This window comes from Prunus persica, chromosome G7, assembly GCF_000346465.2.
Source record: "Prunus persica cultivar Lovell chromosome G7, Prunus_persica_NCBIv2, whole genome shotgun sequence".
In the NCBI taxonomy this organism is placed as follows: Eukaryota; Viridiplantae; Streptophyta; class Magnoliopsida; order Rosales; family Rosaceae; genus Prunus; species Prunus persica.
Window position 1 is genome coordinate 2,566,483 of NC_034015.1, and position 26,669 is coordinate 2,593,151.

The window sequence follows — 26,669 nt, forward strand, 5'->3', positions numbered from 1 at the left end:
CACATTATGGTTTACGAAATTGGGAATATTTTTGAATGTTATTTGTACTAGATGACAATTTCTATTACTAAGTATTTTCGAATAATTGGTCCTTTTGTAGTATAATATGTTCGGATTATTGCCCCTTACCGTTTGTCATACTCTGTATTTCAAATAATTGAGCCCTTTGATTTATAGTAAAAATTATGTCTAATTATGCATGTACAGTAAAATATGATCCATTTTTCTTATTTTCGTTTGCGCACAATCACTCTTGCATTGCATCACCAACATGCAATTGCATGCTTGCAATGCAAATGTTGCCCGACTGTTGGCAAACTCTTCAGAGCGTAAACACGAAGCTAAAAACATTCAATTGCATAAACTCATTACTCAAAATATATTGAACTCCTAAACTGCATGAACTCATTACCCAATATACATTCAACTCATAAACCAGAAAAAGAGGGTTGTTTGAACTCTTACTTGATGTTTCCAAATTTTCAACGCATCCTCTTTACACTTCCTTTCTCCACCAACTCAAATGTCGTCGTTCACACAATTCCAACAAATCAAACTAAATTCCACTCAATTTGGTGACCATTACATCATGGAGGCTGGACCCATCTTCAATTTCGCAACGATTACCTCTCTGCAGATCAGTTTTGGGCAAGCAGAGAGAAGAGTTGAGGACCTCGCTTAGGCAGAGTCGCCAGCTTTGTCTTCAGTTTTCTCGTGACGACCTCGATTCGGTGAGCATTAGCTTTTTCTGTAGATGCATTTTGGCCAACACAGGATGAATTTGGGCAAGCAGGGAGAGCATTTGATGGGCAAGCAGAGAGAGGATTTGGGGGCGCTTATGATTGGATTTAGGCAAGCAGAGAAAAGAGCTGGAGGCTCTTACGATTCGATTTAGAGAGAAAACTTGGAGCGAGCGTCGTCTTCCACCTCCACAGCATGCGTCTGGTTCTGTTAGCCCTTATAAGAGTCACGTGTGACTTAGGTGCTCAATAACAAAGGGCTGAATAGGTTATCCAGTCATTCAATCTCAACCATCCATTTTTGAAATGCAAACTCAACCCTTGGATAAGTGGCTGTACAGATACAGCCAAGGCACCACAGAATTTTCGTTGAAAAAGAGGTCATTTGAATGTTTAGTCAAGGTGGGGCCAAAAGCCGCCTATTTCCCAAAAAGTAAAAGTCTCATTAAGGCAAAGTTGGTCGACATTTACCAAATTGCGAGCATTAACAATTTATGGTCCTTTCGAGAACATCCGATAAAATTGGAACAAGTATTCTAACTACAGCCATGTCTTTTTCATATCCCCAATCCCTGTGCACTGGTAGTTTCTCCAACCGTCCTCCTGATTTCTTCACATGTCTCCTCCAATTTTCTCTGAAAATTGGAGAAAGCCGATAACAATTCTCATCTCTGCCTTGAGTTTCGTTGTCTTCCTCATCCTTGACTTTCTTGACAACTTTCTCTGCATCCTGTATAGATATATTGATGAGCTTTTTGAAGGGCAGGCCTCCTCTTGTTACTGTGCAAGCAAGGAAGAGCAGGTGAGGAATGTGGGTGGTCATGGAGAAGGTGAGCTTTCAGAGACTCTATATCAGAGGAAAAATGCTTTCAGGGAAATGGGTTTTCTTGGATTTGCCAAAAAATCCAGGAAAATTGGTGGCGGAGCAGTTGTCAATAGGTGGTCTGATTGTGGATGTGAGTCTTGTCTTTCATGGATGAATGATTGTGATCAGAAGCTTCACTTTGTTGTTAGGGAGCCCTCGCAAGGTATTTTGAAAATGCATCCCATTTACATTCTAATTGTAGATTTGGGTGGTTTTAGACTTTCATTTAGTTGCTGATAGAGTATGGAGGACAAGAAATATTGACTTTGTGTTTTCATTTGTCTGATTTAGGTTGTTTGTTGCTATCTAATGTGGCATAAGATAATCACTGATATTGTTGCCATTTCATATTTGACAGCCATCACTGATCAGGATTGCAGAGGAAAGCCAGTCGAGAATGTGATATTCTTGCATGGGTTTCTTTCTTCTTCCTCATTTTGGACAGAAACAGTGTTTCCAAATCTTTCTGAACGTGTGAACCGTAATTATAGATTGTTTGCTATCGACCTCTTGGGATTTGGAAGAAGCCCAAAGCCAAGGGACTGTATGTATACTTTGAAGGATCATTTGGAAATGATTGAGAAGTCTGTGATCTGTCCATTTCAGTTGGATTCTTTCCACTTGGTTGCACATTCCATGGGTTGTTTAATAGCAATTGCATTAGCTGCTAAGAACTCAAAATTAATAAAATCAATCACTCTTGTAGCACCTGTAAGTTCATGAGCTTCAGACATCTATACATTTCCTCTGTTGTCTTTGTTCCATATTCTGAGTGTGGTTTTATTTTATCATTTGTAGCCTTACATCCCTTCTAAAGATGGAGATAGCTTAAGAGTACTTGAAAAACTTGCCGGAAGGAAACTGTGGCCACCGTTCCTGTTTGGAACATCATTTATGTCGTGGTACGAACACCTAGGTCGATGTGTCTGCTTTCTTGTATGCCGGAATCACAGGATGTGGGAGAGGATTGTGAAGCTACTCACTCGGAGAAGGTAACTAAAGATTTATATCATGATTTACTAGAAAGAAGAAAATGTAGCAAAACAAACAAATTGTTTAGTTCCTTCCATTTCAAACGACATTTCATGATAAGCCTGTCTTATGTTTCCTTCATAGGGATCTTCATTTTATGATTATGGACTTGACTAGACACACCCATCACTCAGCTTGGCACACCATGCACAATGTGATATGTGGAGGAGCAAAGTTAATGGATGGTTACTTGCAAGTTTTGAGCAAAGCTGGGGTTAAAGTTGTTGTGATCCATGGTGATAAAGACAATGTTGTCCCTCTGGAGTGCAGCAACAACATTCAGATGGTAGTTCCTAATGCAGAGGTTACCATCATTAAAAATGCAGATCACAGTTCTGTGCTGCTTGGTAGAGAGAGAGATTTTACTCGGCGTCTAGAGCGTATTTGGGAATCGATCGCTTGCTGATACAGCTAGAATGGAACAGATGTTGTTTCTACAATAACACAATGTGTGGATTTTCTTTGCCAGAACATTCTTTTTGTTGACCCAAAAATGATAAGTAGGGAACATGAATTAGAATTAGGTTCCTCTGAATTGATAAAAAAACAAAAATAAAACTAGCCTACACCATCCACCAGTCACTGCCAGACCCAAGGCTCAACCCAAGGGAGGCAAGACTGTTGGAAGAAGTTGAATTTGTTCCCCAATGTCCTTTTTATGTATTGCACTTGGTAGGTTGTATTGCTGGTAGCTTTGGAGTCCATGGAGGTTGTGGGCCAAAGGTGTTGGCGGTTCAGTTGTATCTACAAAATTAGACCACATCAATTAGCAGCTAAAGTGGCTCAGTTACATCAATTTAAATTATATGTATTTTTATTCCTTTTATTATTTATTAATTAGAAAAGAAAAAAAAACAATACAAAAAAGCGGTATGGGAATTTGTGGTATAAGAAAATGTGATAAAATTTGTGGGAATTATTGAATTTTTATTGAAAATTGATGGCTGTATTTTCTTCCCTTTGAGTACTTTTTTTTTGGGTCTGATCCTTTTGATTTGAGTACTTATGAATAAGAAAAATAATTACAAGAACATTATCATCATCATCATTATTATTATTAATAAGAAATGGGGGCGTAGTCATTGGATCCAATTATATCCATTATCCTACTTGAAAGATTGACATGTCTCAGTCTGATTTATCAGATAGTTGAAATCTTGTTTAAATACGTGATGCACAACTTTTATTTTTTTTGAGTCAAAAATAGAAAAAGGAAAGAGAATTTACTTGCACACCTGCTTGACGATTTTAAACCTAAGATCTTAATCTTAGACCAAACATACTTTTCCACTATGATATAACCTACTAACACAACCCATTTAAACATGGTTCATTCAAGTTTCGTAATATATTCATGTTATTTCATGATGTGATCGAGTTGTGCTTGATACTTACTCGTAGGCACAACCATAATATGTACATGATTATATTGTACTAGACATGTTTTAAGCATGTGTTCTCTCATGACAAGAGAAATCATGTTTTACTCGTGTCGTCTCAATCTCTCTTTGTTATGGATAACATGTTTTTGTATTTGTCACCACACACATATTGTAGTAGACATGATTTAAGCATGTTTTCTCTCCACAAAAATAAAGCATGTTCATTTGTGGTTTTTTTATTATAAAAAATATTATTTTTTAAGCTAGCAAGTCATTGTTTTTAAAATTTTTGTAAACCCATAAATTGAAAACAAAATGACAGGAAAGCAAGGGGCGAGGTCCATGTTCGATTTCCTTGTCCTCAATATTGTTTGTATTTTAAAAAAAACATAACATGATAAAAAAGGCTTTTATTTTTTAAATAAAAACCTAATATGTATGTGTCTCCCTCCAATAAATACTCTCTCTTTTCTTAAATCATGTTTTTATTTTTTTGATGAGGATGAATTCTTTGTATCTATGTATATAAAGTAAAAGGCAGAGAATGGTGAAATATTCAAAATACCAGAAAATGCCTTTGAAAATGCCTTTGGTTAATTCAAACATTAAAAATTGAAATTATTAATTAAATGAGGATAATATGGTAAATTCACATTTCTTATATTAAAAAATTAAAATTAAAAACAAAATCATATAATAAGTCCTACTTTTATGGAACATAACTACCCATGTTATCTTTTTTTAATTCTAAAAATAAAATATAAAATAAAATCAAAGACACATTTACGCATCAATAATAGAGAAAGTAAGGAATTCGACACATGTGCCAAGGGTTAGTATAGTGTTATGTTTATACAACTCCGAAATTAGGAGTCACAATCTTAATTAAGAGTTTTTATTGTATCTTCATTATTTTCTGTGGGCGTCGTCTGGCAGTCAGTCAGCATTGGTTGGTATACCAGATCCACTCTTTGGTCATCAGCCCATCGATTTCACCTACCACCTCTCCAGACTCTTTACTGTTGAGTTGAGTGTACCAGACCAACTAACCAGACCCATTTCCAAATCCTACTATATAAACAAGATAACCAAGCACACTCCTAGTTTTGTTCTCCTCCTACCCATTATCCCATTTTTTGTTTTTCAGTAAATAGCTTTTGATAAAAACAAGATCACCCCATGGATTTCATTGAATCACTAGATCCCCAGATCCTTCTGGGTGCAACTGTAGCTATTGTTGTCATTGTGGCTGCTGCTTATCTCTTCACCTCCAAGAAGGCCAAAGGTTTGACCTCTCAGTTGCTTTTTTTTTTTCTTTTTTTTTTGGTTGTGATTAGTTGGTTTTCAATCTGTAATGGTTTTATACAACTTCTGTAACAATTATGGTTGTTCACTGAAGTGTTTGATGTTGGGTTATGAACATCTTTGCTGTTTCTGTTTCTTCAGTGTTTTTTGTCTGGAGGAGTAGAAAACTTTGGAGTATTTTGTGATGTACTTTTTCTTTGTGATAAATGATCAATTGGGTAATAACATTCCTATTGCAATTTTAAGTTGATGATTGGTTTTATGTGGATCAATTTGAAGTGGATGATTGGTTTCTATTGCAATATTCAGTTTCTTCTTTTTCCTTTCTTCATCCTTTTCTTCATATATGAATCAAACATCGAATAACTGTACACTTTTAAATATGTTTAAAGCGTTTTAAAATGGTAATCCTCAATTCTATTTTATTTTCTTTAAAAAGATCCTAGCTTTGAGCTACTTTTATTCTGTAATCTTTTTAATTTCTTTTCTAATTATATGTTGGGTATATCCTTCCTATTGATATTTTAATTTCATGTGTATGATTGAGTTTTTAGATTATCTGGTAGCTTAATTTTTTGGTTCAGTAATATTCCAATGGTTTATTGCTGTATTGCTCTTGCACATCTTGAAAGTTGGTCATTTGAATCCTACTGTGATCTCTATACATATTTGTATATGTACACTCAACAATCATTAATAATTTTTAGTTTTTTCCCATAATTTTTTTTCCACTTTCCATTATGGTGTTTTTTCTTTCCATCATCATTATGGTGATTTTGTCATGAAAAAGAGTACAAACACAGTTCTGAGATGAAATTATCTAATGAGATATGTTGCAATTGCTTAATTGTTTGCAGAGGCAATGTGATTGAGCCAGATGTAATTATTGAATTAGAGGAATAGATCCAGGTGTCTATAGATTTTGTTGAACTATGCAAGATGCCTATAGATTTTGTGAAAGCTTGAGGTCAGGCCAAATTTGGACCCATGCTAAATCCACAAAGCTTGTCTCTGGCTTCTTTGCCCTTTTACCTATTCTGGATTTTTCAGAAAATATCTTATTGTTATACTGCTGACCTGTTCTTCTTGTTTAACCCGTTCTTCATGGCCTAGAAATAGAAACTAAGTATTGAGAGATTTCTATCCTTTAAACTCTTCTGTACAAGTTGAAGATTTAACCATTAAGTAGTATATGCAATCTGTGAAAAATCCATATTCATGTAAATATTAATAACCATTTCACTTTCATTTCTTCTTTTCTTCTTGTTTCTGCTATTTTCACTTTTTAGTACTCAAATTGCAGTTTTTATGGAAGTTTCATTTCTGTACTTTGTATCAATTAACATGTAAGGTGTGCAAATTGGGTGGAATTGTGTTGTGCTTTTTATGTCAAAAATTGCCCAATTGTGCAAACTGGCTCATGTCATGGTGTATGCTTATAGGCTCTTTAGATGCTGAGAATTTCAAGGACTTCAAACTTGTCAAGCGTACACAGCTGAGCCACAATGTGGCGAAGTTCAGATTTGAACTTCCAACACCTACTTCAGTTTTAGGTCTTCCAATTGGACAACACATAAGTTGCAGGTACAGTTGATTTTAGTTTTTTTATTTATTTACTATTTATCATATGGTCATCCTTTTCTGAGCCCTTTTGGCTGTTGATGATTTGATAAATGATGGTTGACTAACCAAATGGCTGTCAGAAATTCTGATTCATTAAGGGGAAGTTTGCATAAATTTTATCATCCCTTTATCATTGTAGTTTTTTACGTGAGCTTCTTTGTCGCATAGGGGGAAGGATAGCCAAGGCGAAGATGTTATCAAACCATATACCCCAACTACATTGGATTCTGATGTTGGATATTTTGAACTGGTTATAAAGGTATTCATCTGTAACAAATTGTGTTATAGAATCCACATAGCACCTTGACTTTATTGCAGCACAAAACAGACTTTATTTTAAACAGGTATCGTGTGGTTGATCTTACTTTGCATTAGATGTATCCTCAAGGAAGAATGTCGCATCATTTCCGAGAGATGCGTGTTGGAGATTATCTTGCTGTCAAGGGACCAAAGGTATGCCCTTTCTTTTCCCAGTAATTTAGAATCTCCTTATAACCGGTAAAAAAGAAGGAATCTCTCCCACTCTCTCTCTTTCTCTCATTATTGAAATATGTTACTCTGATCCTTTCAAGTGCTTCTGATTCTGTAAAATTTGTCCTTGAATTGGAGAAGATATGTTCCTTACCACATTATATTATCTGATGTTATTAGATGGAAAGAAAAAGTTGGCAGTTAGCGTTGTTCTTGTAGGATGGAGTGCTTCCAAATCTAGGGATTTAGATAACATTATAATGCATGTTTTCTAGTCAGGAAGGAAATGAAGGAAATGAAGAAAACAAATGGATTTCAAATGATTCCTTGCATGAAGTCATTTCAAATGTACTACATCTAGTAATATCAAATACATCCAATCTAATGTTTTCTAGTTTTTATATCAAATTTATCCTTATTGTCAAATCCAAATCCTTCCTTCAAATTCCTCCATCCAAATGGAGCCTTAGATTAATAAACATATTTGATATGCATATGGTTTTGTCAAAATATAGTTTAGTACATCATTTAAGATTTGAAGAAATAAAATGCAGCCTATCCAAGTGATACTTTTTGCTACAATATACGAGAATTAATTTGATACTGCTCTTTACACAATACTCATGAATTGATCTTGTATATTTTCAAATGCCTTTGGGAAACATAATTCATATAATTCTCTATATATACTAGTATTTCTTTTCACCAAGTTGATCTCTGAAATTTTGCTGTTACCAGGGTCGTTTCAAGTATCAACCTGGCCAAGTTAGAGCATTTGGGATGCTTGCTGGAGGCTCTGGAATCACTCCAATGTTCCAGGTATGTATTTGTGACTATGAACAGTTACACTAAGTTATTAGGTTGCTCTAGTGTTGTAGAATATTTACACTCGTTCTGCATCCACCTTAGGTTGCCAGGGCAATATTAGAAAATCCAAAAGACAAAACAAAGGTGCACTTGATCTATGCCAATGTGACATATGAGGACATTCTTGTAAAGGTATTGTGCTCTCCTCTTTGTATCATTATCAACTTATCTTTATACCGTCTACTTATCATATTTATATGTTAATTTATACCTTTGATAGTTGACTAGTTTTGGCCATGATTCCATTGAGAAAACAACATTCTGGTTCTGTATATTTCTGCTTTTGGAGTAGCATTCTGGATCTACTTTTGTGGTCTTCAGAACATATGTAGAAAGATGCTCCTTGTTTCTGACTGGATTACACTGTACTGGGTAGTAGGAGATTGCAATATTTAAGCCTGTAAATTTGCAGTCGATGCATTTGGATCAAATCCCCTCTGTTTATTTGCAGGAAGAATTGGATGGCCTTACTAGTAACTACCCTGACCGCTTCAAAATTTACTATGTCTTGAATCAGGTTAATTGACTTCTCTGCTTTATATTTCCAAATTATTTGTCTTTCCCTTCCTTTCTTATGGTGTTTTTGTTAACTTCGTAAGTTTGAAGAATTATGTGTCATGACTGATGACCATTATCTCTTTTCCTCCTAATGAACTACCTCTGCAAAATGTTACTTCTCAGCCTCCTGAAGTATGGGATGGTGGTGTTGGCTTTGTCTCAAAGGAAATGATTCAAGCCCAGTTGCCTGCCCCGGCGCATGATATTCAGGTAAGTGACTAGTTATTTATTTTTGCGACATGGCCTCCACCCTTGCAGACATGTTTTCTCTTGATCTTGCCGCTTAGATATGAATAGTAGACTTGCATTTTCTTCGATAAGCAAGTGCTGACTTTGCTCCTGGAATCTCCAGATTCTGAGATGTGGTCCACCACCCATGAACAAGGCCATGGCTGCTCATCTTGAAGCACTTGGATACGCTCCTGAGATGCAGTTCCAGTTCTGATCCTTTCATATGGTCTTTTTATCATCATTACAATCAGATGTCATTTTGGATCGTTGAGCAAATGACTTCCTTCCCTTCCCTACATTGGAGCAAGTGTACTTGTTTATTAGATAGCAATGCAATAACTACTTCGAAGGTTCTTTAAATGTCAAGTGGTTATGTGATGCGGTCTTTGGTTCAAGGTCTTGTTTCTTATGGGGTGGGATTGGAACAAAACCCTTTTTTTTTTTTTTTGTGGTAGTGGATAATATAGGGGAAATGGCAACATGCCGTTCGGGTCCGGTTTGCCATCACTATCCCTGCGGCGCCGGATAAATGAGAACCTTGACGGATATATGGAGCTCCAATAGCTTTTTTGTTAAATGTTGTCATTAAAATGATAAACAAATCATAATGTAGGACATTGAAAATGCAATAACACATCCCATATTATATAATAAAATCTACAGCCATTCATTTACACTGCAAAAACTGGGACATAAACTAGAATGGGTATATGGGGGCAGGGAGTGCTCTGGCATACCACACCTTCTGCTTACCTTCCCAAATACCTAAACTCATGGAAGAATTTTAAACGTTGCCCCCTATGAAGTTTGCGTAGAGGTTGTGTAATGAGTGTTCTTAATAGCCATTAGATTAATTAGAGAGCTGTGATTGGACGTTCGGATTGAATCTTTCAACATAGACCTCTCATTTTGAAGGATACTATGAGTATCTCTTTCCTTGTATATAAGAACACTGGTAGATTTATTGCATAGAGGTTATATAATGAGCGTTCTTAATAGTCATCCGATTAATTGGAGAGCTGTTATTGGAAATTTGGATTGAACCTTTCAACAAAGCCCCCTCAATTTGAAGGGTACTACGAGTATCTCTTTCCTTCTATATTAGAATACTGGTAGATTTATTGCATTTCATGACAGTCAACCCTAGGCTAAATCTAGTGGCAATTTGAAAAGGTTTATTTGCTACTTGAATAATTTTTGCTCCAATAGACTCTTCAATTCAATTAATGCAATATCATTGAAAAAATGAAAAATATGAAAACATGTGAAAAATGTCTAATGTATTTATTATTTGAAAAGAAAAAAAATGCATGTTTTTAACATTTTCAAGGTAGGTTTTGTTTTTTTAAAGTAAAATTAAATGTTTTGAAGAGCCAAGTTGGGAGGATGGCTTCACTTTCCTCCCTACTTTCCCATGAGCCATGCAACAATTTCCCATACCTGGACTTACCAAACATGGGAAAGCAATTGATTTTCCGTTCCCAAGTCTCCTTTCCCATGAACCAAACAGGGCCTAAGGGGCTTGTAGCTTTAGGTGGTTAAGATCATCTCCAAGGAAAGAGGCAAATGAAATAGGCAAAATTGTATTATAACAACCTAGGTGGCATGTTGCCTACCCATTTGTCCCATTAAAAAAGTTGGTCATTCAAAGGGACTAGGTAATGAAAGTCTACAAACTATTATTACATTATTTATTTTTATCTTTTACATTTACTATTATATTTTATAGAAAGTAGGTGAGAGAGTGGAGATGGTGTTTTATTATAAAAAGCAAGTCGGCCCCAATATACCTCTTCACTTTGAAGTATAGGCAATACTGCCTTGTCGGGGAGAGTATGTATATTTTGCCTACCCATTTACTTCTTCCCTTGGAGTATAAAAATGCTGATGTGGCAAGGCAATGGGGTTTGCCTACTCTTTTGCCTCTTCCCTTGGAGATGCTCTAAGACCAATTACTTCTACACCTAAGGTCCTAGGTTTGATTCTCCCCTCACCCAATATCGTTTGTATTAAATTTTTTTTTTAAAAAAAAAAAATTTAGACTGAATATTATAAAAACTCAACTTCATTATACTCCTAAAATAAGAAAATCTCTAAGCAAGCCTGAATGTGATGAGAGATGAAATGATTCTAAACCCTTGAAATTTTCATAAGAAATTTAAGTGCTTCCTGAAAAAACACTTAGAATGCTTCATAAAGAAGCACATACCATGTGCTTATCCAGAAAATGTCTCTATGACCTAGAACCTTCTAAATTTTCCTACCAAAGGCTGTTAGAAGCTCTTTTAGTTGTCAAAAAGTAATTTTGACTCTTCCAAAAGCACTTCCAAACATGCCATTTAGTGACTTCTTATCATTATTAACTAGTGTAGAAAAACGAGCAGGAAGATCAGCAAACTCAGGAAGCGGAGGAAAATTGAGAATTGCAGTGACGAGCACTTCGTAATCGGGTCCTAAACCCCGAAGCGCAGCAGTGACAAGTTCTTTTAGGGAGACAGGTTCATTGATAGCAGCTAGTGAATCAGCAAGGGACTTAGCATGATGAAGGTAAGCATCAATGGGTTGAGAGCCTTTTCGCAAATCCATGAGTTGAAAACGAAGAGCAGATTCACTGGCCATACTGGATTGAGAGAAGTGGCGTTGGAGACACTCCCAGAGATCCCAAGCAAAGGTTCAACCGATAGTGAGAGAGAGAATGGACTCAGAGAGTGTACTGGTGATGTAGCTAACAATGAGTTGGTCTTGTTTGTACCACTAAGCATAGGAGGGATTGGTTTGGGTAAGAGTGGTGGTGGTGGTGGTGGTGGTGGTGGTTGTGGGTGTTTTGGTGGTAGAGGTGGAGGTGTGGGCAGAAGGTTGTTTATGAGTGCCATCGATAAATTTCCAGAGGTTATGATCGACTGAAAAGGGTTTGAGTTGGCGAAGCCAAAGAAGATAGTTGGAGTCAGTAAGCTTGATAAAATGAGAAAAGTTGGGGCTTGGGAGGGAGATGGTGGATTCAAATGAAGCCATGAGGTGGACCTAAAGGAGAAGACGATCGAATAAGGGAGAAGGAGAAAACCCTAGGTTAGGCTGATACCATGTAGAAAATATATTTCCTTATATTTAACAAATTACACAAAGTCCCTATTTATACTAGTACATGATATCTACTTAAGGTAGGAAATAATATAGACATGAATACAATCTGATTTACAGCAGGAAATCCGATTTACAACAGAAAATGCTAATTGCTAGGAGGAGATTGTGAAGTTGACTTCCGTGTAGGCTAGAAAAGGAAAGCTGCGTTAACAACTAATAAACAAATACTTTATTCCTATTGGTTCCTAGTCATCTCGTGCCTATTTTAGATCCATTTTGTGCTACAAAGACAGCTAAAATCAATAAATTTAAAAAGGCAAAATTAAAGTAGACGACTATGCAAACCTAAAGTATCAATATTAATTATTTTGGTCAACAGAATTTCATCCTGAGTGCCTTGCATGATGTAATTGTGGCATGAAAGGTGAGAATGAGAGACAACATTATCACATGGGAAAGTCTTCCTAGACGAAATAAAAAGTAACAACAAAAATGAATAATTCCATTTTCATATTTGGTAAAATAGGTACAAAGACGATTGCAACATAACAAGGTCAAATTTACACAAGAGTAATGCAGCTGGTCTTTTCCAAGACCAAGTCGTGCCTCCACCTATCTGCTTACCAAACTCAACTACAATCTTTTCTTTTTCATTTGCAAATCCCAATCAAACTTCAATTTGCATCGTTTCACTCAAAATGTACACTATTTTCTAGGAGATCCACCCAATGCGTGGGTGTTTATATATTTTTTATTTTTTTTAAAGTAACAACTAATGCGTAGTTGTTGATTGTAGATTAAAGAATTAACATATCCCACTAATTTTTAACAATGGATCAATCGATGAGGGATTTGGAGATGAGATTCCGGGTCACATAAGATTTAGAAATCTCATATGGCCAAAGTATTTTATTTGATAATTTTAAAATAATATCTATCGTTTAACATGGGACTTTCACATAAAATTTTGAGATGTTCAAATTTTATTTCTACAATCCACCTAATGTGTTACTTCAAAATTTCATTATAACTAAATTAAATTAAAAGTAAAATGATGAGTTGAGTTCCTTACTTAAATCTCGTCATGGTTATTGTTAGAGACTCTTTATATTCATGACAGTTACAGCAAGTTAAGGAGATTTCCGTTACAATTGTTAATACCATAATTGCCTTGTTGTCTGTTACAATTCGGCTATAACTCCCAAACCATTGCAGCTTGTATAAAATCCATGTAATAGTGTGTATTTAGATATGAAAAGAATCTGTTTCTACATTAATATATTAACTAAACAAGTTGAGTTGAGATCATAATGTGTTCTTAGTAGAATGAATTAATGCAGTTCTGATCTCTTGGACCACAGGAGTCCAAGAGATTATGGTCACTCACCGTTGGATATTAATCTAATGGTTCAAAAAAGTTTCTTAAAAGGAGTTCAAGATTGAGTGAACCGTTGAATTTACATCCAACGGTGAGTGACCACAAATCTCTTAGACTCCTGTGGTCCAAGAGATCGGGACTGTGAATTAATGTTAGAGGTTATTACTTGTGATGCAAAATATACAACTAGCTAGCTACAATATTTCAACCCCCACACAAAATTGTTTCGCGGTTAATTTTCAGCTCAAATAGTGATTCTTGGTTTATGTACTTTCCTTTGATTCGTTTTCCATAAAAACTCCCATCACAATGGTGGTCGCTTCCCCCTCTCCCCCATGGCACCCCAGTTCAAACCCCAGGATCAAACTCTAATTTAACCATAAAAAGAAAAAAAGGAAAGCTACTAGCAAATAAAGAGCATACTCGAAAGCAGGAACTCGTACCCACCAAGAAAAAAAAAAAAAAAAAAAACCCAACTCCTAGTTTCATTGAGCCCAAAAGTCCTAAAGGCTAGCACAAATGAAACTGTCATTCTTAAAGCACTCCAATATGTAGATGCCATCTTTGTAGCCCTCATTTTGTTGGCCAACATCTTTCTAGCTCTATCACACATAAGTTGAAGGTGTCAAAACATCACTTATAATACTTTCTCAAAGATTTTTAGAAACCCTTAAATACTCATTCCTTTTGGCTATTGTGGTGAGAGGTAGAAATTTATTGCTCTACAAAATTGTATATAAATAGCAGGAGTTATTTTAATTTTTTACTAATAAAAGAGGGGATTATAACTTGAGACTTCTTTTAATATTAGTGCGACAAATATCATTAGAATAATAACTAGTCGGTAAAATACGACATTCACTCTTGCATGAAGTCTTTCTCAAAATAATATTGTGCCTGATAAATACTTGTTTGCTATGTTAGCATAATTAGCACAATGATGATTGAGTTAAAATTAAGTAGCAAAAATAATTGTTTTCACGTATATAATTAATTAACAACTAACAAGAAGTCACTATTCATGACCAAGGAAAGAAAACAGGAGAGCTCAAGAGCCCGCGTCCACAGATAGACCCTATTCCAACGCTTCCTAGTCCTTTGCTTAGTTGAGAAAATAGAGCGAAACTCAATTTCTCAGTGTCAAAATTTGTCCTCTAATCAACAAAAAACATCAACTGCTCCAACAACTTCTGTTGTGTTGTTTCCATTCCTTTCCTCTACGGTAAGAATCCACTCCATATTCTTCTTCAACAAATCAAACACCCACATTGCATTTCTCTCTGTTTTTCTATTCTTTCTGGTGCTTAGGTTGGGTTTTGGGTTCTTTCCCTTGCTGGGTTTGATCACATTGGGTTTGAATTCATCTGGGTTTTTTTGGTTTTCTCGTTTCCACCTCTTTTTGAGCTGATTTTGTGTATTTCTCTGTTTTTTGGTGCTTAAATCATAGTCAATGTAGCGACAGGGAGAGAAAATAGTGGTATGAGCATAATGAGATCTGTTTTTATGGGTTAGTTCACTATCTTCAATCTGTTTTTTTTTTTGCATTAGACCCCAATCTAGAGTTTCTTTTCTCTCCTGGGAGTTGAGGTGTTGAAAGTTTCTGCATTATACTAGAATCTCTTGGTCACCAATGTCTGTTGTTGTGGTTGTGGTATCAAATGATCTGTGGGCTCTATTCTGATCAGCGTTGGATTCTTTCAGCTAAATATTACAGATTTTCTTATTCTCTGATGTGTTTTATTGATAATTTAGTTTAATTCTCTTTGGATTTCATGATTTTCAATCTGCTGGGCATTAATAATCATGATTCATAGAACATGTTGTTGATACTTCGGGACTGGAATTACAATGGCTGAAAGGCATGCCTCATCTCTCGCGGTTAATACGCGGAAATCTTTGTTTTGTTTATTTATACTTACATCAACACTCTTCATATTATCTTGGTTCTTTGTGTTGCGTTCAACGGGCAGTCCTCACTTTATTGACCATAAATTATTACCCAATTCCAAGCTTCTTGCTATGATTGATAATGGTATTTCTGGAAGTGAGAGTCAAAATGATGTTGAACCCTCAGTTGGGAATCGATCAATCCTCGTGGATAAAGAAGAAGAAGAAAAACCAACAATTTCGTCCCAAGACAAAGAAGCATCCCAAGCTAACAATGATGTGAAATGTAACACCAATGGAAAATTAGCTCTCAAGGTATTCATGTATGATTTACCCCATGAATTTCATTTTGGACTTTTAGATTGGAAACCCCAAGGACGTAGTGTTTGGCCAGATCTTCAAACTAAAGTACCTGCTTATCCTGGTGGGTTGAATTTGCAACACAGTATAGAATATTGGCTGACATTGGACATCCTTGCTTCAGAACTTCCCAATCCCCCAAATGTACGTACTGCAATAAGAGTGCAGAATTCTAGTGAAGCTGACATTATTTTTATACCATTCTTTTCTTCCTTAAGCTATAACCGGTTCTCGAAAATAAATCCACACCAAAAGAAGAGCAATAACAGGTTGCTGCAAGATAAATTGGTTAAGTACGTAACAGCTCAACAGGAATGGAAGATATCAGGGGGAAGAGACCACTTAATTGTGGCTCACCATCCAAATAGCCTTCTAGACGGAAGGATGAAGCTTTGGCCTGCAACATTCATACTTTCGGACTTTGGGAGGTATCCTCCAAACATAGCAAATGTAGAGAAAGACATCATTGCCCCCTACAAGCATGTAATCAAATCCTATGTGAATGACTCGTCTACTTTCGATAGTCGTCCAACTTTGCTATACTTTCAAGGTGCAATATATCGAAAAGATGTAAGTACTCTTTCTCCTTTATTTACATTGTTTGGTCGTTTCTGCTAACCTTTGATGAAAAAAATTGTGTAATTTTGCTGGGTCTTGATTTTAACATTCACTGGACAAAATTTAAGCTCAGACTTGTGTGCTAATAGAAAGGCTAATGTTTCTTCTTCTTTATTTTCTAGTCTCTGCTTCACAATTGTGTTAATGCTTACTGCCATATTTGAGCAACTCAAGGTAGAATCTAGATACTCTCCAGGGAATTTCCTATTAGTGACATCAAACTATGTTAACTAAATTTACCTAAGAATTCAAAATAAAGTTAAAGAAATATGCAGCTTCAATAAATGATGCATGACATATAGTATAACGAGCTTGTAAGTATTATATATGTGTTTTTCACTGCAATGCAATGTTATTATTATCTAGTTCTAATTCGCATGCGGTGCAGAGGCCAAGAGAGCAATCGTAGTTGTACAGATTTGAGTGTACATGTTGTATTTGACTGTGAACTTGGGGCGCTAGAAATGGCATACATAGAAGAAATGATTCAACATTTGAGGGTTATGTGTTAACTTGTTCTTATAGTGTGGGAAAGAGATGCAATATGCAGAATGCAACATAAAATGTTGAACGTTTTCATCCTTATTTGTCTGTTAGTTATTTTATTTATTTATTTATTTCCCATTTGTTCATTTTTCAAAGCTGTAGATTCTTTTAAAGCTTCCTTTCTTGGGATGATTCTCTGTAAAATGGACGAAACTTCTGTCGAGTATGTTTGCCTTTAGTTGGCACATGAAAATGTGTTTGATTTTCGAAGTTCATAACTTCATCATCATATTTCCAGAAGGTGAATCATGAAAAGCAGAGTTCTTTATGGTCTTCTTTATTTAAAATTATATGAAACTTTTCTATTTTAGAGATGCACAGACATCAATTTTCTGCATCACCTCTGAAGAACATTTAATGTAATGGGAGAAATATATATGGAACTCCGCCCTTGTGTCAGTTAATTGTTAGATTATCTTTGCCTTCTTGTTTTTATCCTTCTAGTCGCTTACTGTTCACTTTAGTACTTAGTACCCTTTCTCTTAGTACGAGTTCCATTACCTTCTGAAAAATGAAAAACTACATGGTAAAGATTTGCTGATAGTTCAATTGTTAATTTCAGTGCACAATTCTAATTCAACATATTGTTCTAGAATTTTTTATTTATTACGAGTACATGGCCGCTTCAAGGTTATTTGATCTGCATCTTGACACCATTAAACTCCTTCCAGCTTCTCAGCCATTGTATTATGCCCTCTGAGCATTTCTCAATGTGACGGCTCGATAGTAGATATATTCTACAATTCCTTCAGAGTTCTAAAGAGGAAGCATCCCTCTTGGATTCATGTTTATTAGAAAGCATCATGCTGCAGTTATTCACTGTGCTTCACTACAGAGTCACATATTAAGTTCAAGCGTTTGTTATTTAGAAGATGACATTGACAAGTATTTTCAGATCATGTGTTTGCCTTGTTGCTTGGCATCTCCAGTGTCGACTATATGTGACAAGCTTCCTGGGTGGTTGGTCCCATAATTTTTATAAGTTTGCTGTTTTTCTTCCTTTTCTGTTTGTTTCTTGTTGTTGTGTTGGGTGTTTTCTGTAGATATTCCTAGGTTCTATCTACATAGTATATGTGGATATACAATTTTAGGCTATATGGTAAAGTATTACCAAGAAAATAATTTTCCAATCTGACGTGTTCTTTCTTCTGAGTGTTGACTAATTGGACATGATCCACCTTTACTTTTTTTTAGTTCAGCTTGTTTATGTTGTGAAATTTTTGCCTTCTGTTTCTCTTTGTCCTTCATTGTCTGTTTTGGTCTAGGTTGCTTGTTCATTACCTACTCATGGTCTTGACTTTCTGGTTCTACATGTTTAGGGTGGCTTTGTTCGGCAAGAGTTATTCTATCTTCTACAAGATGAAAAAGATGTACATTTTACATTTGGGAGTGTTCAAAAAGATGGAATCAAGAAGGCTTCACAGGGAATGCACACCTCAAAATTCTGCCTCAACATAGCCGGTGACACCCCGTCATCAAATCGTCTTTTTGATGCTATTGCTAGCCACTGTGTCCCTGTCATCATCAGTGATGATATTGAACTCCCATATGAGGATGTGCTTGACTACTCTGAGTTCTGCATCTTCGTTCGAACAAGGGATGCTCTTAAAAAAAACTTTCTCGTAAACCTCACCAGGAGCATTGGGATGGATGAGTGGACGCAAATGTGGAGGAGGTTGCAGGAGGTTCAAAAATTCTATGAGTTTCAGTACCCATCAAAGGAGGGTGATGCTGTCCAGATGATATGGCAAGCAGTTGCTCGCAAGGTTCCTGCTATAAGAATGAAGTTAAACAAGTCTAGACGATTCTCTCGTTCATATGTCCGCAAGGAGAAGGGGTTAAGCAGGATACCATCACCAAGTAACTTTTGGTAAGGAAGGGAATTAACACTCTTTGTGGCCCTGCAGCTTTTCCGACTCTTAACCACCACACAGGACTGAAATTATCAATTACAGTTTTGATAAGATACTAGAAACGGCAATGTGAAATTAACTTTCATTTGTTCCAATATGAGATAAAACTAGCTTTACTATACCTTCGAAATCCATTTGTTCTTCTACTCAGGATGTAATTTAGTTGGTTATTTCATTTATACAGAAAATGTTGCAAGTTGAAATCTTTCTCTTCAAAATTTTAAATGTCTATAAAGTTTCGTGCATGTCTGCAATATGTGAAATAAGAGCCTACTACACACTTGACCAAATATCAACTTATAATCCAATTTACTTCCAAACATCAACAAAATAGTTGATGTGGAATGCGTAGGATGCAGGAATCATTGATTAGTTTCTTAGGTTCACTAGTTTTCCAAATTCTAGTAGCATCTCTACTTTTCCAGATTTGCCGATTTCAATGTTAGAATTTATGTTTTAGCAAGGGATTTTTCTCCTATTATCTCTAGGATTTCCAGATTTCTAGTTTGCTATAAATATCCCTATGTAGTTCTTTCAAATTCATATTTCAATATTGAGTAAACCTTTTCCTAAAACTCTATAATTTCTTCCCTTTCTTTCGTCCCTTCTGTTTCGAGTGCTTAATCAACTGCCTAGGAGCTGTGCTACATCAGTAGTACTTTTTTTTTATAGAAAAAATTAGTATACAGTGATTAAAAACTCTACTAATAAGCATATGGTAAATTGAGTATTTGGGTTTTTGGTTTGGTGAATAGTTTTCAAATTTTGTTTTGGAAGAGCTCCATCAGATTCTTTGGGCCCGTTTACATTAGTTAAGGAAAAGACAATTTTACCTTCATGTTTAAAAGCTTGGCCTCCTCGTCATTTTGGTTTGAACAAGTTCGTTCGCTCTGGTTTTCTTCCCCGTGAGATAAGCTAGTTCTGGCGCCAATTGCTTTGAATCTTTGATTTTCGTCAATTCTGTGACTAATTTTAGTGCGATTTGGTTGCGATTTTGGCTCTGACTTCGTGGTGGTGGAGGTATGTCTTAGAATCCTTTGCATGCTTCACTTTTGGTGCGATTCTACTAGATCTTGTTAGATTTTCTGTATATGTTCATGATTTTTCACACAACTTGAAATATATAAAAGACATACCTGGCGTCATCTTCCTTGAGTACACAATCTCTGAATAATAATTTATGATGACCACATAAAAAACATACTTGACGTCATCTTGGCTTAAGATTTCGGCTCTCTTTTAGAATATATCTTACTAGAGTAAGGCCGGACTGGGTAAGACTAGATTGGACTAGTTGCGACAGACCAGACTTTCTGTCTGTTGTTTGGTGCTATACTTAACTTTGGACTAGATTGAAAAACATAATAATTTTGAAATTTTTTATTTCTTTATCAGATTTTTTCAGTATATTTTCAAAAGAATAACAAATGCAATTAACGCACAAACAAAACCCAATATATGAATGGGTTCCAAATCAAGATACACATTTTCAGAAAGAAAAAAATAAAAAAGAAGAAGAAATGAATGGTTCCAAATCACATCTGAACATTTTCAACAAAAGAATCAAAAACAAAATTAAAGCAAGGATGAGAGAAACATGTGCCAAAGAAAAGAGAATTAAAGAAAACCAAAATCATATTTTTTTTATTTTTTATTTTTTATTTTTATGAAACAAGATCAGAATTTTTTACATATGAGATATATGAGACTTCTCAAATCAAGATAATTTTTTTTAAAAAACAAACTAAAAATCCATAGCTTTCGACATCTCACCAACAAAATCAAGATATCAATCATTAGAATATCTCAATATTTACCAATAAAATCAAAATCAAAATTTCAGAAACAAATTCAAATCTTGTTTCATCTAAATTAACGAGTGGAGAAGAGAAAGGAGAAGAGAGGAGAGATGAGAGAAGACGAGAGAAAAGAAAGAGGAAAGCATAGAAGAGAAGAGAAGAGACCATGAAGAAGCGCTAAGGGAGACGAGAGCTCACACATAGAAATCTAACAATTGATATTAGAGAACATGGTTACTCACACATATTGAGATCATTTTTGAAGCATGTGCAATTTAAAATTTTGATGCCATGACTGTTTTGGTTATGTTTAAATTTTTCATGACAGTTTAAACATGTTTTCTAAATACTATGAATATGAAAGAATATGGAAAAAGCATGTTTAAATTGATTTTTCATATCTTCAAAACTTTAAACTGTTTTTGACCTACTAGATGACCTTAAAATGCTAAAAATGGCCTTATGTCATAGCAAAGCATTGAGTTCTATTAGTTACACCATTCCCTATTAGGAAAGGTGTAATGGATAGAAAACAGACACTAAAAACCCCTAAAACACTATTCACCACAGAAAATACTATTTACGACAATTTTAGGGTTTTATCTTAGATTGTGTTTTTGTTTGGCTATTTTCTGTGCTAGATAGGAACTGGTTCATCTTATGAGAATAAAAAAAAATTTCATAACAGAACCAAACCTAAATACTCAAACTCTAAAAAATTAACCAAAATTGCATCATACATAAATTACTTGATAAGTTTTTTCAATAAATATAATCTATCTTGTAATCTGTTAATGATGGCACAAAATAACACGTAAGTTGTTTGTAAGCTATAAGTAACCTCTTGCCACAAAGGTGTGATACTTAATTAAGGAAGCTTGCATTCGTTATTTGTTAGTTTTGTAAATTAAATTTAAACAGAAAAATTATTTTCTCTTAACAAATTGAGAATTGGTTTCTTTGAAAGTACTTATACTTTCTTTTACAAATCCTTACAGCTTTGAAACCTCAGTCAATTTCTCACAAATTGAAGCTTTCACTAGATCAAACTTCAAAAGATGGAAGTTTGATCTTGAAGTTGCTCTTAGCATGAGTGATATTGCTATCACCTAAGATGAGCCAACTAGACTAGTTGCTAATTCCCCTACTGAAGTGAAAAGGGCACATGAAGCTTGGAGGATGGCGAATAAGAAGCGCCTGTTGGTTATGAAGAAGACTATTTCGGAAGCTATTTTTGGTGGAGTTGAAGAAACAGAAAGTGCCAAGCAGTTTATGGAATCCATTGAAAGGAAGTTTAAGGAATCTAACAAGGCTGAAACGATGAACCTCTTGTCTGGACTACCTAATACGAAGTATGAAGGAGGAAGCGTGAGAGATCTCATGGGACTTGTGGATATTGCTACCAAACTGAACAGGCTGAAAATACCTATTGATTCTACTTATCTGGTGCACTTGCATTTTATTCTTTACCTTATGATCAGATGAAATCCACCTACAACACCATAAAAGAGGATTGGGCAATGGATGACTTGATTACAATAGCTGTTCTTGAGGAGAATAGGAGAAAAGCTTATGGTGGTGTTGTTAACATGGTCACTGCTAAGAAGTATGAGAATAAGGGTGCTGCAAAATGGGCAGTAAAGAAGCAGAACTAGTCTCAAAAGAATAGAGTACCCTTAATGAAGGAACATCCACTAGGTTATCGCATGGCCGTTTAGGGCACATTTCAAAAGAAATAATGAAAATTCTTGTTAAAGAACAAGTCTTGTCACCACTAACTTTCAGTGATGACGAAATTTGTGTTGAATGTGTTAAAGGAAAACTCACTAAGACTAAAAAGAAAGGTGCAACTCGCAGTGCTGATCTTTTAGAGATCATCCACACAGATCTTTGTGAACCATTCCCTCATCTAACAATTGATGGAAATTGATATTTCATCACTTTTATTGTTGACCATTCTCATTTTGGTTATCTATACCTCATAGCAGAACAATCTCACGTTTTTGAGATGTTCAAAAAATTTCAAACTGAAGTTGAAATGCAACTTGAGAAAAAGATAAAAGTGTGGCCAGACATAGGTAGTGAATATTATGGACGTGTTGATGAAGGAGGATGATGTCCTAGACCTTTTGCTAGGTATCTACAAGATAATGGAACAACTGCTCAATACACAAAGCCAGGAACTCCGTAACAGAATGGTGTGACTATGAGAAGAAATCGAACTTTGAAGAATATGGTTTATAGCATGATTTCCAAAACTGATTTGCGTATGCATCTATGGGGTGAGGTGATCAAAACAGCAAACTACATACTTAATAGAGTGCCTGTTTGTGCAAATTTCTCACATGAGAATATTCGCGTGTAGATTCTTCACCCTTTGAGCTTTCTTCTCTCTCTTTCTCAATTCCTATAAAACAAATAGGAGTAAAAGACCACACCCAGGGTGTGTTGGCCAAAAGCCCTCCGATGCCAAAGTTAGTTTAATTAGATCTTTGAGAAAAGATGTGGCAATAGCTAAACTGGACAGAGTTTTCTCTCATGTGGAGAGTCGAGTGGCCGGAGTTGTGTGTGGTGGGACTTAGCTGTGTGGGAGAGATGAGAGAGGGAGTGGCCGGCGGCTAGGGGTAGCCGACGGCTAGAGAGAAAGAGAGAGAGAGAGAGAGAGAGAGAGAGAGAGAGGTTTTTCGTAGGATTTTTGGAATTAAGTTTTGAATTCCCTCATGTGTTGAGTGTGGCTATGTGTTTATAGGGCTCTAGCCATCTAGGGTTTTTCAAAGAATATCTTCTTATTTCGAAGGAAGATATTCTTTCCCTTAAATGGAGAGATTGAGTCCATTAGGGATTTTGATTAAGATTAAATCCCTGATTGAAGATAATATCCCCAGAATAAGATAATATCCCAAATTGGTGATATTATCTTTAATTGGTGATTATATTCCCAAATGAGGAGAATATCCCATATTTAAGATCCCTATTTTTTTGCCTCAATTAATTGGCCAAATAAATGGGCCCAATTAATGCCCTCGGTGATGTTCTTCTTGTCCACATGGCGCCTTGTGATTGGTAGCCAGAATATTTTCTCCCATAAATGCCCCCAGCTTATGCATGACGCTTGTGAGGCATGGAGGGGATAAGAAATATTTATTAGGCTCTCCAACTATATCTGGGCTTTCCTCTTTGAGTTGGAACCTTTTGCAAATTGGGTTCCTAATTGGACTAGGCTTTTGACTTTTTCTTGGAGTTGAGCTCCCAATGGGAATAGGCTTGTGATTCCTCCTTGACCTAGGATGCCAAACCTTTATAAATACAAGGCTTCTCTTCACTCCTCCTCAAATTGCAAACTTGTAATCCTCTACTTTCTAGCTTTTGGGAGAGATCGTGAAGTAGTGTATTGCTTGTCGAGGAGAGGAGTATCAATGCACACTAAGGTAGGTCAAATTTATATTTTTGTCTTCTTCTTTCTTTTTCATTCTTTGCTATGAGGACTAGCTGGGTGGCCGGCTGATAATCATGATCGAGGCCACTGCCGGTAGTGGTGGCGTCACGACCTTCTTCCTTATTGCTATGGTACGTCATACTTCTGTTGATTTGCTTCCTTTTTGTCTAAATTTTTTGATGTGTGACTAACTGATTTTTGTCTCTACTTGCAGAGAATGATATATGCAAGACACTAGATCTTAGGCCGAACATGGCTAAGGTTCGCCGGGCTTTGAACATCCCTGCGAGGTTTCATGAATGGCATTGGTTATTAAACAAGTATTGGGAAAAAACTGGTGGTCTGCCCCCTGCCAAGGATGTTGAGAAATGGTAGTATGGTCCAGACTCGGATGTTCTGCTTGCCGAACAGGAGGAGTCCTCGATCAAAAACCCTTTAAAGAGGAAGGCTCACACCAAGTCTTCCAAGGATGAAGCTCATCCACCTAACCATCGGGATTAGGTGGAGGATCAAACTGGGAGGACTGCTCATCCTCCTAACCATTGCAATTCATCTTTTGAGCCACGAGCAGTCAAACATGGAGCTGATTCGGCTTTATTGACACCTTTTGGAGGTGAGGATGGATGCGGCTAAGAAGGTTAAAGAGTCATCTACTCGAGCAAAGGGTTCTTCCGAAATTCGAACAGCTGGTCCAAAGATTAACAAGTCCAACTATGCAGGGGATGCATGTGTGTTTGATATGCTCAAGATGAACTTTCTATCAAGCCCATCTGCTTGCGTCAAGCTAGTTGATCATATCCATCAAGCCCACCTTGGCACATTCTCAAGTCTTTCCTTGGAGAAGCAAAACGAAGTAGATGTCAATTTGCTTCAAAAAAGAGTAGTTTTTGCTGTTGAGGCTATTCGGAACTCATCTGTTGTTGCCCCCTCTTTTGCTCACCTTGGTGAGTTGGAGAATAAGAATGTTGATTTGATTGGCAAGCTCTCGGCTAAGCAGATCCATCATGAAACAAATATGTTTGAAATGAAGGATAGCACGTTAGTGCTGAAGAGTTCCTTTACTAAAAAAGATAGTGAATTCAACTATTTTAATGTTGCCCTGCATAGTTGAAAAAGGCCTACTTCCGTCTTGAACACACGAATGCTAACATATCCCAGAGTTATGACAATCTTCTGGCCATGTTTGATGCCTACACAAGGCTGCTGAACGATCCAAGTATGAGGCTATCATTGATGCATACAAGTTGGGCTACTTGGATTGCAAGAGTGGGGCCACTCCTTGTCATCCTATTAAGATAAAGACGTCGAGATGTTTTGCCATGACATGCCTTTTGTTCAAGGTGTGCAGATCAACGTTGTGGATATAGAGGCAGCCGAAGAGCTGGTAGCTGATGAGATTGTAGTTGAGGAGGATGATGCCAAGGAGGGTGCAGCTGATGAGGTGGCAGCAGACTTGATTGAGCAGGTAGCCTAGGTAGAGCCATGGAGGGGACAGTCAATCACGTGAAAGCTAAGAAGGTCATTGAAAAGTAGATGGAGACTCTTTTATCTTTTTAATCTTTATAATTTGCTTTTTTGTTTGCAATAATTGGTCTTGTTTGACTATCTTTCTTTTGTTGTAGTCTGGCCAGTTGGTTACTTTGCTATGTAAATTTTTGTTATTTTAAAAAAAGAATTTGCTGAGTCTAGTAAACTGCTTGAGTGACTTGTTGGTGCCTTCATTGTGTATCTCCCTTAGGATGCTTGAATGTTTACCCACCACTTACTTAAATGGTGCTCTTCTGCTTTTCCTTTAGGATGCTTCGGATGTAGCATGCATCTCCTTTAGAATGCTTTCACAATTGCCCACATCTCTCTTAGGATGGTTTGGCAGATGTCTTCCATCTCCCTTAGGACATTTTGGACGGTTACCTACATCTCCTTTAGGATGTTTTGGTAGACGTCCTACATCTCCCTTAGGACGTTTTGGACAGTTGCCTACGTCTCCCTTAGGACATTTTGGCAGATTGCCTACGTCTCCCTTAGGGTGTTTTGGAAGGTTGCCTACGTCTCCCTTAGGATGTTTCGGCAGATTGCCTACGTCTCCCTTAGGGTATTTTGGCAGGTGTCCTACGTCTCCCTCAGGACGTTTTGGACGGTTGCCTACGTCTCCTTTAGAACATTTTAGCAGATTGCCTACCTCTCCTTAAGGACGTTTTGGAAGTCTTCCTGCGTCTGCCTTAGGACGCTTTGGATATCTTCTTGAACACTTGGTTGAATGAAAACTTGAACTTGCATTTGATGTTTGTGTGATTACATTGCTTTATTGAATGGAAATAAGTAGATGAAATTACATCGGATATCGTTCTTCTTCAACTGGGGTGGAAAGGGTTTGGTCACCTGCTAGTGGTCTGAGTAGGTGAGCTGGCGCTTCATGGATAATACATTTGGAGGTGATGGGCATTCCACTATCTTGGAATTTCCTTGCCTTCCGGGGTATCTAACGTATAGCTTCCTCTGCCCCCAGTTCAACTCATCACGTAAGGACCTCCCCAACTGTGTTTCATCTTCTTTGATCCTTGCCTTTGTGCTGTCATA

At 36.4% G+C, this 26,669-nt stretch overlaps 3 protein-coding genes across 4 annotated transcripts; all 3 read left to right on the top strand.

Annotated features, from left to right (window-relative positions):
- On the top strand, positions 1,299-3,463 carry LOC18771713 (probable lysophospholipase BODYGUARD 4). Its single transcript, XM_007204446.2, has 4 exons — positions 1,299-1,768; positions 1,964-2,316; positions 2,404-2,597; positions 2,722-3,463. Exons 1-4 carry the CDS (start codon positions 1,357-1,359, stop codon positions 3,041-3,043), a joined length of 1,281 nt encoding a protein of 426 aa, XP_007204508.1. The 5' UTR covers positions 1,299-1,356; the 3' UTR covers positions 3,044-3,463.
- LOC18770566 (NADH--cytochrome b5 reductase 1) lies at positions 4,916-9,686 on the top strand. The gene is made up of 9 exons (XM_007204645.2): positions 4,916-5,304; positions 6,767-6,908; positions 7,116-7,206; positions 7,323-7,400; positions 8,157-8,237; positions 8,328-8,417; positions 8,737-8,802; positions 8,967-9,053; positions 9,196-9,686. Exons 1-9 carry the CDS (start codon positions 5,199-5,201, stop codon positions 9,286-9,288), a joined length of 834 nt encoding a protein of 277 aa, XP_007204707.1. The 5' UTR covers positions 4,916-5,198; the 3' UTR covers positions 9,289-9,686.
- LOC18770538 (probable arabinosyltransferase ARAD1) lies at positions 14,524-19,084 on the top strand. Of its 2 annotated transcripts, XM_020569271.1 has the most exons (3): positions 14,524-14,755; positions 14,981-16,350; positions 18,264-19,084. In XM_020569271.1, exons 2-3 carry the CDS (start codon positions 15,382-15,384, stop codon positions 18,816-18,818), a joined length of 1,524 nt encoding a protein of 507 aa, XP_020424860.1. In that variant the 5' UTR covers positions 14,524-14,755; positions 14,981-15,381; the 3' UTR covers positions 18,819-19,084. The 2 variants fall into 2 exon arrangements, with proteins under 2 accessions (XP_020424860.1, XP_007201944.1); XM_007201882.2 differs by having other exon boundaries at positions 14,524-16,350.

Bases quoted from the DNA above. Each gene is read 5' to 3' on its own strand.
- LOC18770566 (XM_007204645.2), top strand. From the start codon at position 5,199: ATGGATTTCATTGAATCACTAGATCCCCAGATCCTTCTGGGTGCAACT. The intron at 6,909-7,115 runs GTACAGTTGATT...TTTGTCGCATAG, and splicing joins GGACAACACATAAGTTGCAG to GGGGAAGGATAGCCAAGGCG. The intron at 8,238-8,327 runs GTATGTATTTGT...CATCCACCTTAG, and splicing joins GAATCACTCCAATGTTCCAG to GTTGCCAGGGCAATATTAGA.
- LOC18771713 (XM_007204446.2), top strand. From the start codon at position 1,357: ATGTCTCCTCCAATTTTCTCTGAAAATTGGAGAAAGCCGATAACAATT. The intron at 2,317-2,403 runs GTAAGTTCATGA...TATCATTTGTAG, and splicing joins CAATCACTCTTGTAGCACCT to CCTTACATCCCTTCTAAAGA. The intron at 2,598-2,721 runs GTAACTAAAGAT...TTTCCTTCATAG, and splicing joins AAGCTACTCACTCGGAGAAG to GGATCTTCATTTTATGATTA.
- LOC18770538 (XM_007201882.2), top strand. From the start codon at position 15,382: ATGGCTGAAAGGCATGCCTCATCTCTCGCGGTTAATACGCGGAAATCT. The intron at 16,351-18,263 runs GTAAGTACTCTT...CTACATGTTTAG, and splicing joins GTGCAATATATCGAAAAGAT to GGTGGCTTTGTTCGGCAAGA.